Here is a 17,717-nt window from a genome sequence, read left to right on the forward strand (position 1 = left end):
CCAATTTCGCTTATAAATGTAGACCTTAAAATAATTTGCAAAGTTCTTGCAAGGAGGTTAGAAAAAATCACTCCATCCATTATACATTCCGACCAAACAGGTTTTATCAAAGGCCGGCACTCAGCCGATAACACACGTCGACTAATAAATGTAATAGATTACTGTTCCATTAACAAATTAGAAACCATAGTTGTCTCTTTAGATGCAGAGAAAGCATTCGACCGGGTAAATTGGAAATTTCTGTTAGCAGTTCTAAATAAATTTGGATTTGGTCCATCCTTCATAAACTGGATTGAAACATTATATAGCTCTCCCAATGCACGGGTTAGGACAAATGATCTTATTTCACAAAGCTTTAGTCTGCAGAGAGGCACCAGACAGGGCTGCCCGCTCTCTCCCTCACTTTTTGTATTTTTTATTGAACCACTAGCAGCAAAAATACGACAAAGTGTAGATATTAAAGGAATTCAAACAGAAAATACAGACCATAAGATAAGCCTTTATGCTGATGATGTATTACTTTTCCTTAGGGACTCACAAACTTCTCTGCTAAAGACAATCACACTCATAGATAAGTTCTCATCTGTATCAGATTATTCCATTAACTGGAGTAAATCAACAGTTCTACCTCTGAATTGTACATTTCAGAGCACTACTTCACTACAGTCGGGCAACATTAAATATTTAGGTATACATTTTTCCCCCAAGCTATCAGACCTGATACGATTGAATCATACTCCTCTACTAAAAACAATAGAGGACGATCTCACACGATGGAATTCTCTACCTATATCTCTTATTGGGAGAGTTGCTACTGTAAAAATGCTGATTCTACCTAAAATCAATTATTTGTTTTCATTAATCCCTAATAAACCTCCTGCTGCTTGGTTTAAGTCATTAGACTCAAACATTTCAAAATTTTTATGGAAAAATAAAACATCGAGAATAAGTCTGAAGACTTTACAGAAGCTAAAATGCCATGGTGGTCTAGAACTACCAAACTTCTATCACTATTTTTTAGCCAATAGATTGCAATATGTTACAAGTTGGATTAAAACAAACCCTTTAGGCAGCCCTTGGCTGGACCTAGAACAAACACTCAGTGGAAAAGTGAAAATCTCTGACTTACCTTTCATTAGCTCCAGTATTAAACACTATAGCTGCTTTAAAAGCCTAAACATAAACACCACTCTGACAGCTTGGTGGGAGTTTTTAAAGATAGCTAAGTCTTCACTAATACCATGTAAAAGGACACCCATTTGGAACAACCCAGATATATGTCAGAAAAAAACAGTTATTAATTTTTCACAATGGCAAGAGAAAGGAATTAAGAATTTAGAACATGTTATACAGGAGGGGACCTTTATGTCATTTGAAGATCTTATTTCAAAATACGAAATTAGCAGTAGCAAATTTCTGGAGTATCTACAATTGAAGTCCATTATACAAGCAAGATTGAATTTAAATAATCTAACATTAGAAATCCCAGTATTGATAAAAGAGTTCATGAATCTCTATACTCCTAAATTGTTATCAAAAATATATAAGTTATTATCCAAAATTAATGATTCAATATCCCTCCCAATTACAAAATGGGATCGAGATCTCTCCATGAACCCAGATAAGAACTTTTGGACACAGATATGTTTAAACAATTTCAAAATGACGAAAAGTCCAAATTTACAACTCATACAATACAAAATTCTCCATAGAACACATTATACAGGGCATAGAATGTTCCAAATGGGCCTTAAAGAAACAAATATATGCACTAACTGTTCGGGCAATCATATTGAGAATTATATACATGCTATATGGTTTTGCATGCCTGTTCAGAGATTCTGGAAGATGATATGTGAAGACTTATCTACCTGGTTTAATTGCAATATCCCAGCTTCACCCAAACTATGCATTTTAGGTGATGTAAGTGAACTAAACATGGAAACAAATATATTGCACATAGTTCTCACTGTCTTATGCATCGCTAAGAAAACTATCCTCATGAAGTGGAAATCAAAAAATGATTTATGCATAAATCACTATAGAAATTTACTTTTAGACCACATTAGTCTGGAAAGAATGTCTGCAACCTCAAAAAACCAATTGGCTACATTTGAATCTCTCTGGTTCCCACTGATCAGCTCCATCACATGATGGGGGTGGGCGGCTGTAGTCTTGTCTCCTGGTGCGTCCGGCAGGTGGCTGGGGGGGAATCGGGGGATTCGGGTGTCTGATGGCCCTTGGACTGGGGACGGTGGCTGCCGCTTGGTGATTTCTGTGTGCGGGCCCTGGTTGTTGGTGGGGGGGGCTGGATGTATGCTCTTGTGGTCTTGGGGTGTGGGTCTGGGGGGCCCATGGTGGTGGGTGCTGGCCCTGTCTGGTTGGCTGGGTTCCCCTGTGGCGGTCGGGGTGCGGAGTCCGGGGCCCTGGTGCCCGTGGGCGTCTGTCGCCTGTTTGGGTCCCTCCCTGCGCTGGGGAGGGTCTATGCCTCTCTTGGGCGCGCCGTCGTGGGGGGTGGTGGTTTGGTCCGTGTTGGGGTGTCTGGTTGGCATTCCGGGATTCTGGGTGCCCTCCCTGTGGGGAGGTAGGGGCGCTCAGGTGGGGAAGCGGCAGTCTCCCACTTAAGACCAGTTGGTCCTGGGCTCAGGACCACTGTGTGTGTATGAGAAAGAGTGGGATGTTGAGTGTAAATGTGTCTGTGTGTGTGTGTGTGTGTGTGTGTGTGTGTGTGTGTGTGTGTGTGTGTGTGTGTGTGCGTGTGTGTGTGCGTGTGTGTAATATCTGTTGTCTTTTGTATGTGAGTGGGGTGTGTATTTATGTTGTATCGCAGTGTGGGGATGGGGGCGCTGTCTTGCAGAGCGGCGGTGTCCTGGGGCCGTAGCCGCTCTACACCCTGGACTTGCCTTCCATGTACTGCGGTTGGGTGTATGGAACTGGGTGCCTAGTGAGCCAGCAGTAGTTGGCTCTCTTCCTCCGGGGGGTAGTCCTCTGCCCCTCGGTCCTTTCCTGGCCCTTCCCCGACTCCTACTCAGTCTAACATCGCATTACACATACAAACTCATCATACAGCTTACACACATCATATTACACATAGGGTTTTGGGGGGCAGGTGCTCCCTGCTCCTCAATTTTATTTTTGCATTTTAGACATTGAGGGCCTTTGGGGGGGCAGTGTGGTTGGGTGCTGTTATTCAGTTCTCATATTACAGCTGTCCCTCCAATTTTAATAGCACTGTAGCTTTCATTCATTCTTCTCATTATACACATTCATATCACTGCAACATGCTGGGTGGGGGAAGGAGGGGGGTCAGGTCTTCTCACACCCTGGTTTCGTGCACCCTGCCTGGGGTGTGGGTCGGGTGGTTGTTCGGGGCCGGGCTGGCTGCTTCCCTAGGTTGCCGCTGGCTCGGTACTGGTGCCCGCATGCCCGCATTAGGTGTTTATGTATGTTCTGTGTGTGTGACTGGTGTGCGTGACTGGTGTGTGTGACTGGTCTGTGAGTGAATGTGCACGTGTGCGACGGGTGTATGTGTGACGGATGTGTGTGTGACGGGTGTGTGAATGTGCATGTGTGCGTGAACAGTTGGTCCTGGGTTTGGGGCTGACTGAGCATGGACACCTGTGGGACATGGTTGCGTAGGGCGGGTTTTTGCCCTCCCTACCGCTCCACGCTGCTTTCCGCCGATCGTCACTGCCGTTCCTGGGGGGGTGGGCGTCCGTGGGTCCATGGGTGCGTGGCCGGATGCCCTAATATGGTCTCTGGCCCGCCCCCTAGGTGGCCGTGGCCTGGGGGTGGCTTGGGCCCCCTTGGCGTGGGAGGGGGGGCCTGCCGGGTGTCGGGCTGTTCCCGGGTGCTTGGGATCTCGGGGGCCGCATGCTCGGCTCGTGCGAGGGGTGCTGGCCTGCCGGAGGGGTGGGCTGCTCGCTTCCTTTGGCTCTCTGGACTCTTGCTCTTTGCCATGGGGGCTTCGTCTGGAGTCTCCCCCGTCCTCATCTGGGGTGTGCACATGGTTACCATCGGGATGTGTGGCCGCGGGTCTTCTGGGCTCCTAATGGGCTGTGGATGGTCTGGGTCCACTGGGTTCTTCCCTATCTGCCTCTGGATCGCAGGGGCATGGTGGCGGTTTCTTGCCTCCATTGTGGTAGGTATTTCATGACATAATCCGTAACACATGACATATTTTTGCAAAAAACAATAGAATAGAAGTAACTGTGCGTGTGTGTGTATGTATTTATGTGTATGTATTAATATGTATGTATATTTATGTATGTGTGTATATGTATAAGCATATGTATAGTTAGATATGTGAGTATGTGTATATATGTATGTTTGTTTATTTTCTGTTTATTTTATTTTATTATTTTTTTGTTTGTTTGTTTGTTTGTTTTTTGTTTAGTTTTTAAAAAAAAAAAAAAAAAAAAAAAAAAGAAATGACAGCAACTTCCTAGCAACCACTCAGTAACCACGTGGAATGCGTTAGCAACTGCCTAGCAACCACTTTAGAAATGATAGCAACTGCCTAGCGACCAGTTAGCTACACCTTTGCAACCTTCTGGAAAACGTTAGCAACTGCCTAGCAACCACTTAGCAACCATGTGGAATACGTTAGTTACTGCCTAGCAACCAGTTAGCAACACCTTAGCAACCACCTGGAAAACGTTAGCAACTGCCTAGCAACCACTTTAGAAATGATAGCAACTGTCTAGCAACCACTTAGCAACCATGTGGAATATGTTGGCAACTGCCTAGCAACTACTTTAAAAATGATAGCAACTGCCTAGCAACCAGTTAGCTACACCTTAGCAACCACCTGGAAAATGTTAGCAACTGCCTAGCAGCCAGTTAGCTACACCTTAGCAGCCACCTGGAAAACGTTAGCAACTGCCTAGCAACCACTTAAGAAATGATAGCAACTGCCTAGCAACCAGATAGCAACAGCTTAGCAGCCACCTGGAAAATGTTAGCAACTGCCTAGCAAGCCCTTAGCAACCACTTTAGAAATGACAGCAACTGCCTAGCAACCAGATAGCAACACCTTAGCAACCACCTGGAAAATGTTAGCAACTGCCTAGCAAGCACCTAGCAACCACTTAGCAACCATGTGGAATATGTTAGCAACTGCCTAGCAACCACTTAGCAACCACTTTAGAAATGTTAGCAACTGCCTAGCAACCACTTAGCAATCATGTGGAATATGTTAGCCACTGCCTAGCAACCTCTTAGTAACCACTTAGCAACCATGTGGAATATGTTAGCAACTGCCTAGCAACCACTTAGCAACCATGTGGAATACGTTAAGCAACCACTTATGAAGACTTTACTTTATAAGACATTTATTACCTTTCCGCCAAAACTTTTTGGACTTTAATATTTTGCCAAAAGTCAACAGCATAGCAACCACTGTTTACACGCTTTAGACAGAAATAGCTTAGCAACCATTTTAACTTTTCAACGTTATTAGCGTACTTTTCCAAGCCAACTTAAAGTTCGTTATCGAACTTTCCTTTTCTAGTTCTACTTATTATTATTCTATTCGCAAAATTTAATCACCTCCTAGGGCTTTTAACGTAGAAACCTGAAATTTTACAGGATCGTCGGACCTATACCCGATTAGGTTGCTTGTGCTTTTTGGAGCGATATATCGTACGGTTTTCGTAAAAACTTCGTAAACGTGAGTTTTTTCCCCATAGGAATGAATGGGGGAGAATTTTGAACGTCCAAGTAGGTCACAATTTTTGAGATACGCAGACGTAATTCGACTGGTCTATAAAACTTACCGCGTTCTTTCCGAAAATATGCTTTACGAAACAATACGATGATTGTAGCACAAATTTTTCCCATAGGAATGAATGGGGGGCCCACCCTGCAATCTCACACACGAGCAGCTCTGCGCACGGAACCCCTTCTCTCCCCTGCTCCTCCAGTACTGTGAGTGTATGGAGGAGCTGCTGTATGGAGCAGCTATCAGTCAAAAGTTTGGACACCCCGGCACCCCAGCCAGGGCTTAGCAACCACCTATTAACTGCTTAGCAACCACCTTAGCAACCACCTGGAAAACATTAGCAACTGCCTAGCAACCAGTTAGCAACACCTTAGCAACCACCAGGAAAACGTTAGAAACGGCCTAGCAACAGCTTAGCAACCACTTTAGAAATGAAAGCAACTGCCTAGCAACCACTTAGCAACCACTTTAGAAATTATAGCAACTGCCTAGCAACCACTTAACAACACCTTAGCAACCACCTGGAAAATGTTACCAACTGCCTAGCAACCACTTAGTAACCACCTGGAATATGTTAACAACTTCCTAGCAACCACTTAGCAACCACTTTAGAAATTATAGCAACTGCCTAGCAACCATTTAGCAACACCTTAACAACCACCTGGAAAACATTAGCAACTGCCTAGCAAGCACTTAGTAACCACATGGAATACGTTAGCAACTTCCTAGCAACCACTTAGCAACCACTTTAGAATCTATAGCAACTGCCTAGCAACCAGTTAGCAACACCTTAGAAACCACCAGGAAAACATTAGAAACTGCCTAGCAACAGCTTAGCAACCACTTTAGAAATGAAAGCAACTGCCTAGCAACCACTTAGCGACCACTTAGCAACCACCTGGAAAATGTTAGCAACTGCCTAGCAACCACTTAGTAACCACTTTAGGAATGATAGCAACTGCCTAGCAACCACTTAGCAACACGTTAGCAACCACCTAGAAAACGTTAGCAACTGCTTAGCAACCACTTAGCAACCACCTTAGAAATTATAGCAACTGCCTAGCAACCAGTTAGCAACACCTTAGCAACCACCAGGAAAACATTAGCAACTGCCTAGCAACCACTTAGCAACCACTTAGCAATCATGTGGAATACGTTAGTAACTGCCGAGGAACCACTTAGCAACAACTTAGGAAATGATAGTAACTGCCTAGCAACCAGTTAGCAACACCTTAGCAACCACCTTTTGGAATTTAACATTTAGCCGAAAGTCAACAGTATAGCAACCTCTCTTCACACTCTTCAGACTGAAACAGCTTAACAACCATTTTAAATTTTCAACGTTATTAGCGCACTTTTCCAAGCCAACTTAAAGTTCGTTCACAAACTTTGCCTTTTCTAGTATATTTATAACTCGCTCTTCAGCCATATGCCATCTTATATCTCACCCATGACTTCTATAAACACCAGTAATTATCAGACCTGCTCTAGTGACCTGTCAGGTTTTGAGAGTTTTTACTGACCTGCTACAGTGCACCAGTGAGCTGGAATTTACTACAGGAAACACTAAAATTCAGCTCACTGGTGTCACTAAATCATTTTAAACTTTTAATATCTAACCCCCTCAGACAGCCTGTAACTGTTTTAGTTGAGTTTTTCTTTTACCTTGTTATTTATTTAATAATTTAGTTTTTTTAATTGATCTAATTTTATGTTTTACATTTAAGCCCTTTTATTTTATATACTTTATTTATTTCATCTTTTTATTTGTTTTGTTAATGCTTTACTTTTGACCTTTACGTTTTATTTTATATTATTTTATTTAATTTATTTTTCTTCCTTTTATGTTTTTTTAACATATTTTTTACTTATTATTATTATTATTATTATTTTAGTTCCGTCATTTACATTTTTATAATTGTGGTTATTTTAGACCTTTATTTTTTATGTTTTATTATTATTTTTAAATGATATTATTCTACATATTTATCTCTGTTTTATTGCTCTACATTTTAGCCTGTTTGCATATCCTTTTATTTTTAAATTATTTTATTTTTTCTTAATTAAATCTTACATTGTTTGCTTGTTTTTATAATTTAAACTTAATTTTCAATCCCTGTAACTTTATTTAAGCTTGGTTACATTAAGAAATGAGGGTTACCCTCAATGTATTTACCGAGTGAAAATAAAGGTTGATTGATTGATTGATTGATTGATTGATAGATTGATTGATCTACAAAGTAATAGTATTCATGAGGTTTTTCAATCTGGTTTTAGACAAAACCATAGCACTGAAACAGCTCTACTTAGAGTAACTAATGATTTACTTTCAGCTCTTGATAGGGGCAGTAATGCCATCCTTGTACTGCTAGATCTGAGTGCTGCCTTTGACACCATAGATCACGCTATTCTACTTGATAGGTTAGAAAATCTTATAGGAATTAAAGGATCAGCCCTCACCTGGTTCAGATCTTATCTGAGAGATCGATTCCAGTGTGTTTACTTAAATAACGAATGCTCTTATCAGTCTAGAGTAAAATATGGTGTCCCTCAGGGATCAATACTGGGTCCATTACTCTTTACTCTTTATATGCTACCACTGGGTAAAATTATCCGTAGGCATGGTATTAACTTTCACTGCTATGCTGATGACACGCAACTTTACATATCTGCTAAACCCAACGAGGAGCTCTGTATAAATCAAATAACAGACTGTATTAAAGACATAAAAAATTGGATGACACACAACTTTCTCTTACTTAATTCTGATAAAACTGAGGTCCTTCTATTAGGTCCTAATATTGATAAAAACATAAATGTTAATACTGTAGACATAGACGGTCACTTAATTATACCTGGTAAAACTGTGAGAAACCTTGGGGTCATCTTTGACCCAATTCTTTCGTTTGATGCTCACATATGTAGCATAGTCAAAACTGCATTCTTCCATTTAAGAAATATAGCTAAAATCCGCAGTATACTCTCTCTGGAAGATGCTGAGAAGCTGGTACATGCATTCATAACCTCCAGGCTGGACTACTGCAACGCGTTGTTGGCTGGAAGTCCACATAAATTACTCCATAAACTCCAGCTAGTTCAGAATGCAGCCGCGAGAGTGCTTACCAAGGCTAGAGTTCGATCACATTACACCTATTCTTTCATCCCTACACTGGCTACCTGTTAGATTTCATATAGATTATAAAATACTTCTCCTGACGTATAAATCCCTCAATGGTCTGGCCCTGCATTATCTACAGGAACTCCTTACTCCTTACAATCCGCCGCGTTCACTCCGCTCCCAAGACGCTGGCCTGTTATTAGTCCCGCGTATTAGAAAAAAATACTTTGGAATAGCCTCCCTATTAATATACGGGACTCAGACACACTCTCAATCTTTAAATCTAGACTCAAAACATTTCTATTTGCTCAAGCTTTTGAGTAATGTCTCATTACAATTTTCTTCCTCTTACAGCTTATCCAGCAAATATAAACCCTGTCCTAATCATCTGCTTTCTCTTTCTCTCCCCATGTCCTGAGCTGCTGCTACCAGTGCCCATCCCACTCCAGCAGAGTTTTATAAAACCATTCTAACCCCTTTCTCTTCCCTCCCCTCTCTGTTCTCTCTCTCTATCTCTCTCACTGTTCTCTCTCTCTATCTCTCTCACATGTGCTGAGATGCCCGGCCGGTCTTCCTGGATGTGTCCGTCTGTGGTTCCAGCTTTCAGGAATCAGCCCTGTCCTTCTACTCATCAGAATTATTTCACAACCCTTCTAACTTCTGCTTTTTTTTCTCTTCCTTTCCTTTCTGTTTTCTCTATCTATCTCTTTTACATGTATGGAGATGCTGTTCCTGATGTTCCCAGCCTGGCTCTCCACTGCCCGCTGTGTTGTTCTCCGGCTCTGCAACCCTGCACTGATTACCATTAACACACTCAGTATCTGTTTCTGTATTAGCCATAGCTCTATAGTTTGTGCCCATCACATTCTTATATTCATAAATTAGTACCTGTTATATTAGCCATAGTTCACATTAATTCTCTGTGCTGTTTTTGTTCTGTTATTTGTTGTTTGTTGTTTGTTTGTACTGAGCGGGTCAACCCGAGTAGGATGGGTTCCTCGGACTGAGTCTTGGTTCCTTCCAAGGTTTCTTCCTCTTAAAGGGAGTTTTTTTGCCACTGTGTCACCATAAAATCAGCATCTCTGTGGTGCTGCTCATAAGAGGCGTGGACCTGTTTTTCCTGTAAAGCGGCTTTGTGACAACCTTTGTTGTAAAAAGCGCTATATAAATAAAATTGAATTGAATTGAATATGTATCGGAGAAGAAATGTGCTCGTTGATGGGGACGCACAAATTGGGAGAAAATGGGGAAAAATCAAAAATAAAACTATATATAAAACAATTCAATTCAAGATTCAATGCTTCAGTACAGAGCATGGTGTACGTAACATGACAAATAATGCGTTCAATGCTCATTTAAAGCTAAAGTACAGGAACGGGCCCAACTGGCACACAACAACAAGAAAACAAAACTGCCTCCTAAATCTACAGATAGACTTAACAACAAATTCTTGAAGGTCAGCACTAGTCATTAAGCTAACAGGTAAAGAACAATTACTGCTGAATGTTTCAGTTATATTTTTTTAGTTTATTTTGTTTAAAATGCTTGTTTCTATAATGTGAGACATGATGAGGATGAGAAGAAATTGATATGCAAAATGAGCAGTAAGTTCAGTGAGGATCTCTTAATGATCCAATGTTGACCTAAATGACTAAAGATGATAAATAGTCTCAGAGTTCAGTTTAAAGCGCAGAGAGCATCATGAAGACCAAGAAACACACCAGGCCAGGGCTCTAGATCAGGGGTATTTAATATCGCCATTTTTAACTTGAGATATGATGCAGTGCGTATATATATATATATATATATATATATATATATATATATATATATATATATATATATATATATGACCCATGAGGTTGTTTGAACTATGATAAAAATATATATATATATAATAATAATAATAAGGAGAAGACTGATCCGAGATGCAGCCAAGAGACCCATGATCACTCTGGATGAACTGCAGAGATCTACAGCTGAGGTGGGAGACCATAGGACAACAATCAATTGTACACTGCACACATTGTATGGAAGAGTGGCAAGGAGAAAGCCACTTCTTAAAGATATCCATAAAAAGTCTTATTTATAGTTTGCTACAAGCCACCTGGGAGACACATCAAACATGTGGAAGAAGGTGCTGTGGTCAGACGAAACCAAAATTGAACTTTTTGGCCACAATGCAAAATGTTATGTTTGGCGTAAAAGCAACACAGCTCATCACCCTGAACACACCATGCCCACTTTCAAACATGATGGTGGTAGAATCATGGTTTCGGCCTGCTTTTCTTCAGCAGGGACAGAGAAGATGGTTAAAATTGATGGGAAGATGGATGGATTTTTCATACCATATGGTAAAACCAAAAAGACAGTTTTGAAGAGACACATGAGGTACTGATTGAGCTCACAGGAACTCATTATAGAAATCTATAATCTATAATCTATATTTTGCCCAGCCTTACGTACCAGCATACATTCCTATAAAGAAAATAGAGGAAATACTTTGCATATCAAGTCGTGTAAGTAAACAGTGAACCAGAAAGTATCACTCACATGCATGGTGACAGCATCCTGAGTTACTCTGCTGTCTAGGCGATGGTGTGCCAGCTCACCCTCGTCTACTTGCTGCTGGAGCCGCCTGGGCTCCGTCAATTCTCCCGCATCCCCCCAGTCTGTCATAGCCGCACCCCAGCAGCCTTTAGCAGTTCAGGGAATATGAACACAAAAAAATAGAACCACAAGTCACTAATTGGTTAGAAAATAGAACCATTATTTTAGCCAATGTACACTAATTAGCAAGAGTAGCTGCCAGTGCTACATCACTATACAGACTACGGTCCTGATAACTATTTGCACATTTCAGGGTATATAATAATAAGTGAGTGTTCATTGTAGCTAGTAATACACAAAATAACACATTAAACCATATATTTGATGATGTGTATCAATACTAAAACTTCAACCTAAACTCAACAGGAGAAAGATTAGGGTAAAGTAATTTTATCTCAATTCAAATTGAATTGGCAGTCTTACTGGTTTTCTTCCATTAGTTTCACACTAGAATAATTAGCTTCAAAAGGCTGTACAACAGGCTGTACATGTGTCCACTGAGGGCATGTGAATTACATGGCATCTCACAATACGATATCACAATAATGTGATTCTGCAATACTCAATATATCACAAGACAATGTTTCACAGCATGGGTTTTACTGAAGAGGACAAAATATTCCATAAGTACTAAATAAGCAATTCGCAGGAATTTATTGGTGTCAGTTTTCTTAGAATTTAGCAACCGATATTTTTCCCCGCAGGATTAATCTATTTATTTGATTATAGTGCCACCATGTGGAGTAATGAAAAAGCAACTTATTTACACAAAAAAGAATATTCACACTTTTACTGTAATAACTAGAACAAGACACAAAACCACAGATACCTCTGTAAACGATACTTCTTTTCTTTAGATAAATGAAGATGAAGCCAAAAGACTTGGAAACTGGAGAAAACTGATACAGGAATAGGTCTGGCTGACCCACATGACAACGCTATAAGCTAACATTGGTCTTATTAGTAACAAGTCTCAGTTTCAGCAGTGAAGAGAAGAATTAAGAGATCTGAGAGGTGAAGACATGCAATAATAAAGTCACTGATAATAAAGCAGCTTTGCAGTCTGACCTATGCAGCACTGCTACTGGACAATAGTGATGTTCTAAAACCTTTGACCAGTTTGTAGTGTTATATATATTTTTTTTAAATCTGAGGAAAAGAAAAGTCTTGTTTTTATCCAATCAGAACAGTGGAATCTAAGGACAGAATCAACACTGCTATCTTTAATTATCTCAACTAATAAATAAAAATCAATAACATTTTTACAGCTCTACTGAGGAACAGTTCTTAAAAATCCTAACAGTCACGTGTCAGCTCATTTTTATTACTGTTACAGGATTTGTTAAGGACGCGCTAAGACCTACAGGTGCCCCAGCTGTTTACCGCCTGCACAGCTGCATCCTCGCATTAAAGCCAAAGCAACAGAAAGTTGACAGTCGGGGTGTAACGGCTCGCGCGGCCTTTAACTCAGAGAGATTCTAATAACGGGGGTGTGGATCAGAGCTCACAAAACAAACGCCCGAGACGCGCGCTTACCTGCGACAGCGAGCCGCGCGGCCACAGCGGCCCACAGGAGGTAGGGCAAAGCCGGCATAGCGCTCACATTCTCCCGCAGCCTTTCCCGTAGCCACGGAGCTTCCACAGCCCAGATTCACCTGCTTACAGCCAGCATGAAGCACAGCCAGAGCGGGGAGAGAGAGAGAGAGAGAGAGAGAGAGAGAGAGAGAGAGAGAGAGAGAGAGAGAGAGAGAGAGAGAGAGAGAGAGAGAGAGAGAGAGAGAGAGAGAGAGAGTGAGGGGAGGGGAGGAGCCGCGGAAAACAGAACCTGCCCCAATGAGAGAGAGAGAGAGAGAGAGAGAGAGAGAGAGTCAGTGGCTCAGGAGGCTTTTGTCTGGCAGTGGATGCATTGAAAGAAAAGGCCTGCAGAACCCTCTATTCCAGGGATGGGCAACTTCCATGATGGAGAGGGCCACATTTTTTTCAGCATGACCATTGGAGGCCCACATGACCTCGCACTTCAAATAATTGAATATGAAAAACGCTACAAATGATTTTCAATAAGAACAAATTTTATATGAATTTATATCTGTATGTTTACAGCACCAACATTTATCAACAACTATTTTCTGCATATTAATGCATTTTAATACGGCAAAAGACAAACCGTTTGCTTAAAAAAAGTGCAAAAAGGAAGTCCTTCATATCAAAGAACAAAAAGTTTGCTTAAAAAACTGATTGCAAATACAGTAGTTCCTCTGTGTAAAATAAGTTCATTATAACAAGTCCTTCATAAGCAACAAGGACAAAACATTTGCTTATAAAAGTGCAAAAGGCATTTGAACTCATTTATAACAAAGAACAAAAAAGATTTAAAAACTGATTGCAAATAGCTCATTCAATAATAGCAGAAAACTAGACCACAGAGGCCCAACATTTATTGAAGCTAATGAGAGAGCTGTGGTTTGGCCTGCTGGCTCACAATGGACTGGATGTCAATGTCAACGTTTGGCAGCGCCCTCTAGCGGTCAAAAGTAGAATTACGTTTTTTTGTTTGTTTTTTTTTTAATTATGAAATTATGAAATTATTTTTGATCTATTCGCGGGCCGCACTGAGTGATGACGAGGGCCGTGTGCGGCCCCCGGGCCGCCAGTTGCCCATCCCTGCTCTATTCTATCAAAACCAAATTCTTCAAGATCGAATCTGGCGAAATATATTTGACAGTATAATCCTGCCCATTGCGCTATACGATAGTGAAGTATGGGGTCCACTCAGTCAACATGACTACACTAGATGGGACAAGCATCCCACTGAAGCCCTGCATGCAGCATTGTGTAGAATGATTTTACACGTCCAAAGAAAACCCCCATCAAACGCATGCAGGGCTGAATTAGGCTGATTCCCATTAATAATTAATATAGAAAAAAGAGCATTTAAATTCTGGATGCATCTTAAATCAAGTCCCAAAACAAGCCTGCAGTTTCAGGCCCTCCAATCCCAAGAGCTGAACCCTGAAAAGAGTCCCCTGTGTCAGCTGGTCCAGAGACTGACCAACAACCTAACCCCAACACCCCCAACCCTCTGACCAGCACTGCTTCCCAAAGACCAATCAGAGTCATCTAAATAATTTAACATCACAAAATTATTTGACATTTGACATCCCAAACTCTCTCCCAAAACAAACTGGACTGCTATCTGACCCGAAAACATCAGTTTTAGGCCACTTCATGGCCACTTATCTCCTTACTGTCCGAGATATGAAGCAGAGACAGATCCTCACCAAATACAGACTGAGTGACCACTGCCTGGCCATCGAGAGAGGCCAGATCAGAAAGTCCTGGATCCCGAGAAAGGAGAGGATATGTGCTCACTGCACGACAGGGGAGGTAGACACAGAGCAGCACTTTCTCTTCTACTGCCCAAAATATCAGAGTAAAATATTTGGATGAATTTGAAATAGTTCTGAGTGATTTTAGAGCCCTGAGCGACAGGGAGAAACTGGCTGATCTGTTAGGAGAGGGAGCCTCAGCCCCCACTGCAGCCAGATACGTATATGAGTGTCACACACTGCGGCACAGTGAGTGAACCCCCACACACACACGCACGCCCACACCCACACCCACACACACACACACACACACACACACACTTATTTCATTCTTATATTTTTACAATTTATATATCACTATTGTACCCTTCTACAAATTATTATTATTATTATTATTATTATTATTATTATTATTATTATTATTATTATTTATCATATACATATTTTAGTATGATTATTTTTTTTGCTCTTTCTTTGCATTTTGGGGAGGGAAATGGGCTGAAAAGAGAAAGAGGGAGAGAGCGGCAGGGAGACAGGGAGAATGAGAAAAAGAGAGTGGGAGAGAGAGACAGAGAGAGAGAGAGACAACCAGTGAGGCCATCCACCAATCACTAATATCTGTACTTATATCTGTAATATGTTATATTGATATTAATATATTAATGTTACCTCTTTCACTTCTATTAATCTAACTTTAACATGCTTTATTACTAATTTTACTTATTTTCTTTATTAATAACTCAACCTTTTTAATATTACTGTTTTTTTCTCTCTCTAATCTGTAGATTTATTTATGTATTTTATTTTTGTTATTATTAGTAGTATTTTTTTATTATTTATTTTATTTTTTTATAATGTCTGTTTACTTGTATTATTAATTGCTTTGGCAATAGTGTATGTAATTACATTCATGCTAATAAAGCACCTCTGAACTGAACTGAACTGAGAGAGAGAGAAGGTGAGAGAGAGAGAGAGGGTGGGAGACAGAAAGAGATAGAGGGAGCGAAGGGGGAAAAGAGAAGGAGGGGGAGAGAGAAAGTGAGGGGGGAGAGAGAGAGGGAGGAGCAGAGAAAGGAAGAAGGTGACAGTGGGAGGGAGACAGGGAGAGAGAGGGAGGGGAGAGAAAGAAAGAGTGAGAGAGCAGGAGGGAAAAGAGAAAAAGAGAGAGGGTGGGAGACAGAGGGTGGAAGACAGAAAGAGGGAGGGAGGGAAGGAGGGGAAGAGAGAGAGAGAGAGAGAGACAGAGGGGAGGAGAAAGAGAGAGAGGAATGGAGAGAGAGAGAAAGAGAGGGAGGTACAGAGAAAAGAAGAGGGAGACAGAGAAAGGGAGCGGAAGAGAATGTAATGGAGACAGGGAGAGGAGAGGAAGAGAGCGGCGGGGCTTATGTTACAGCCTGTAACAATCTAAGGGACAACCACTGAGACCATCCACCAGTCATCACTAATATCTATACTAATATCTGTAATATCTGTTCTGTACTATTATATTGATATTAATATATTAACATTACCTCTTTCACTTCTATTAATCTAACTTTAACATGCTTTTATGACTACTTTTACTTCCTTTCTTAATTGATAACCCTTTTTATATTGATAACCTTTTTAATATTACTGTTTTTTTTCTCTAATCTGTAGATTTACTTATTTATTTTATTTTTGTTATATATTTTTCTAATATCTCTTTACTTGTATTATAAATTGCTTTGGCAATAGTGTATGTAATTACATTCATGCCAATAAAGCACCACTGAACTGAACTGAACTGAACTGAGAGGGAGGGAGAGAGAAAGAAAGAGGGAGAGAGCGGGAGGGAGAGAGAGAGGCAGAGAGAGGGTGGGAGACAGAAAGAGAGGGAGGGAGAGAGAAAGAAAGAGGGAGAGAGCGGGAGGGAGAGAGAGAGGCAGAGAGAGGGTGGGAGACAGAAAGAGAGGGAGGGAGAGAGAAAGAAAGAGGGAGAGAGCGGGAGGGAGAGAGAGAGGCAGAGAGAGGGTGGGAGACAGAAAGAGAGGGAGGGAGAGAGAAAGAAAGAGGGAGAGAGCGGGAGGGAGACAGGGAGAGAGAAAAAGAGAGGGAGAGAGAGAGGGTGGGAGAGAGAAAGAGAGAGAGGGAGGGAAGGAAGGGGGAAGAAAGAAAGAGAGGAAGGGGGAGAAGGGAAGGGAGTGGGGGGTGGTGTGTGTTTGTGGGGAGGGCTTATGTTACAGCCTGTCACAATCTGTGGGACAACCAGTACGACCATCCACCAAATATTACTAATGACTGAACTGTTATTATTCCTATTATTATTATTGTTGTTGTTGATGTTACATCCTACAGTTGCAAGAAAAAGTATGTGAACCCTTTGGGATTACTTGGATTTCTGCATTAATTGGTCATTAAATGTGCTAAGTCACAACAATAGTCATAACAATAGACAAACATAGTCTGCTTATACAAATAACGTAAAGAATATATCAGTTATGTGTTTGCATGGTTTTATTGAACACAGCATGTTAACATTTACAGTGAGGAGGGTTATGTGAACCCCTAGGCTAATGACTTTTCTAAGAGCTAAGCCAGAATGTGATGAGATTGGATGTGTTGGTTAAAGCTGCCCTGCCCTCTAAAAAAACACACAACAGTTTTGAGTTTGCTGTTCTTAAGAAGCATTGCATTATGTGAATCATGCCTCGCACCAAAGACCTACGTTCAAGAATTGTTGACTTGCATGGAGCTGTGTGAGGACAAGTGGTCAGGAGGTTACCGGAGAGAGGTGATGCAGAGAGATAAAAACAGTCTGGAACCAGGTTAGTATCCCTTTTGAAGTGTTTATTGTGATCAAAGCACCAAACCCAAAAACAAAATGAAATATACAATATATAGAAACTATATACACACTATACACTGGAGGAGTTTTAAGGTGGATTAGCAGCTACCACCAAAATGGTCAATAAACAGCAAC

General features: G+C 41.1%; 1 protein-coding gene across 5 annotated transcripts in view; it reads right to left on the bottom strand.

Moving 5' to 3' along the window:
• adam11 (ADAM metallopeptidase domain 11) overlaps positions 1-13,189 on the bottom strand; it is a 174,339-nt gene extending 161,150 nt beyond the window's left edge. For 4 of the 5 annotated variants that reach the window (XM_049464714.1, XM_049464713.1, XM_049464717.1 and 1 more), the window contains exons 1-2: positions 12,987-13,188; positions 11,394-11,536 (exon numbers count right to left, since the gene is read on the bottom strand). In XM_049464714.1, the coding sequence (XP_049320671.1) occupies positions 11,394-11,536; positions 12,987-13,044 (201 nt within the window). In that variant the 5' untranslated portion in view covers positions 13,045-13,188. Of the gene's footprint in view, positions 1-11,393; positions 11,537-12,986 lie in introns of all 5 variants that reach the window. The other variant, XM_049464715.1, reaches the window with a different exon arrangement.
• Between the last annotated feature and the right edge of the window lie 4,528 nt (positions 13,190-17,717).

This window comes from Astyanax mexicanus, chromosome 15 (genome assembly GCF_023375975.1).
Source record: "Astyanax mexicanus isolate ESR-SI-001 chromosome 15, AstMex3_surface, whole genome shotgun sequence".
Lineage (NCBI taxonomy): Eukaryota > Metazoa > Chordata > Actinopteri > Characiformes > Acestrorhamphidae > Astyanax > Astyanax mexicanus.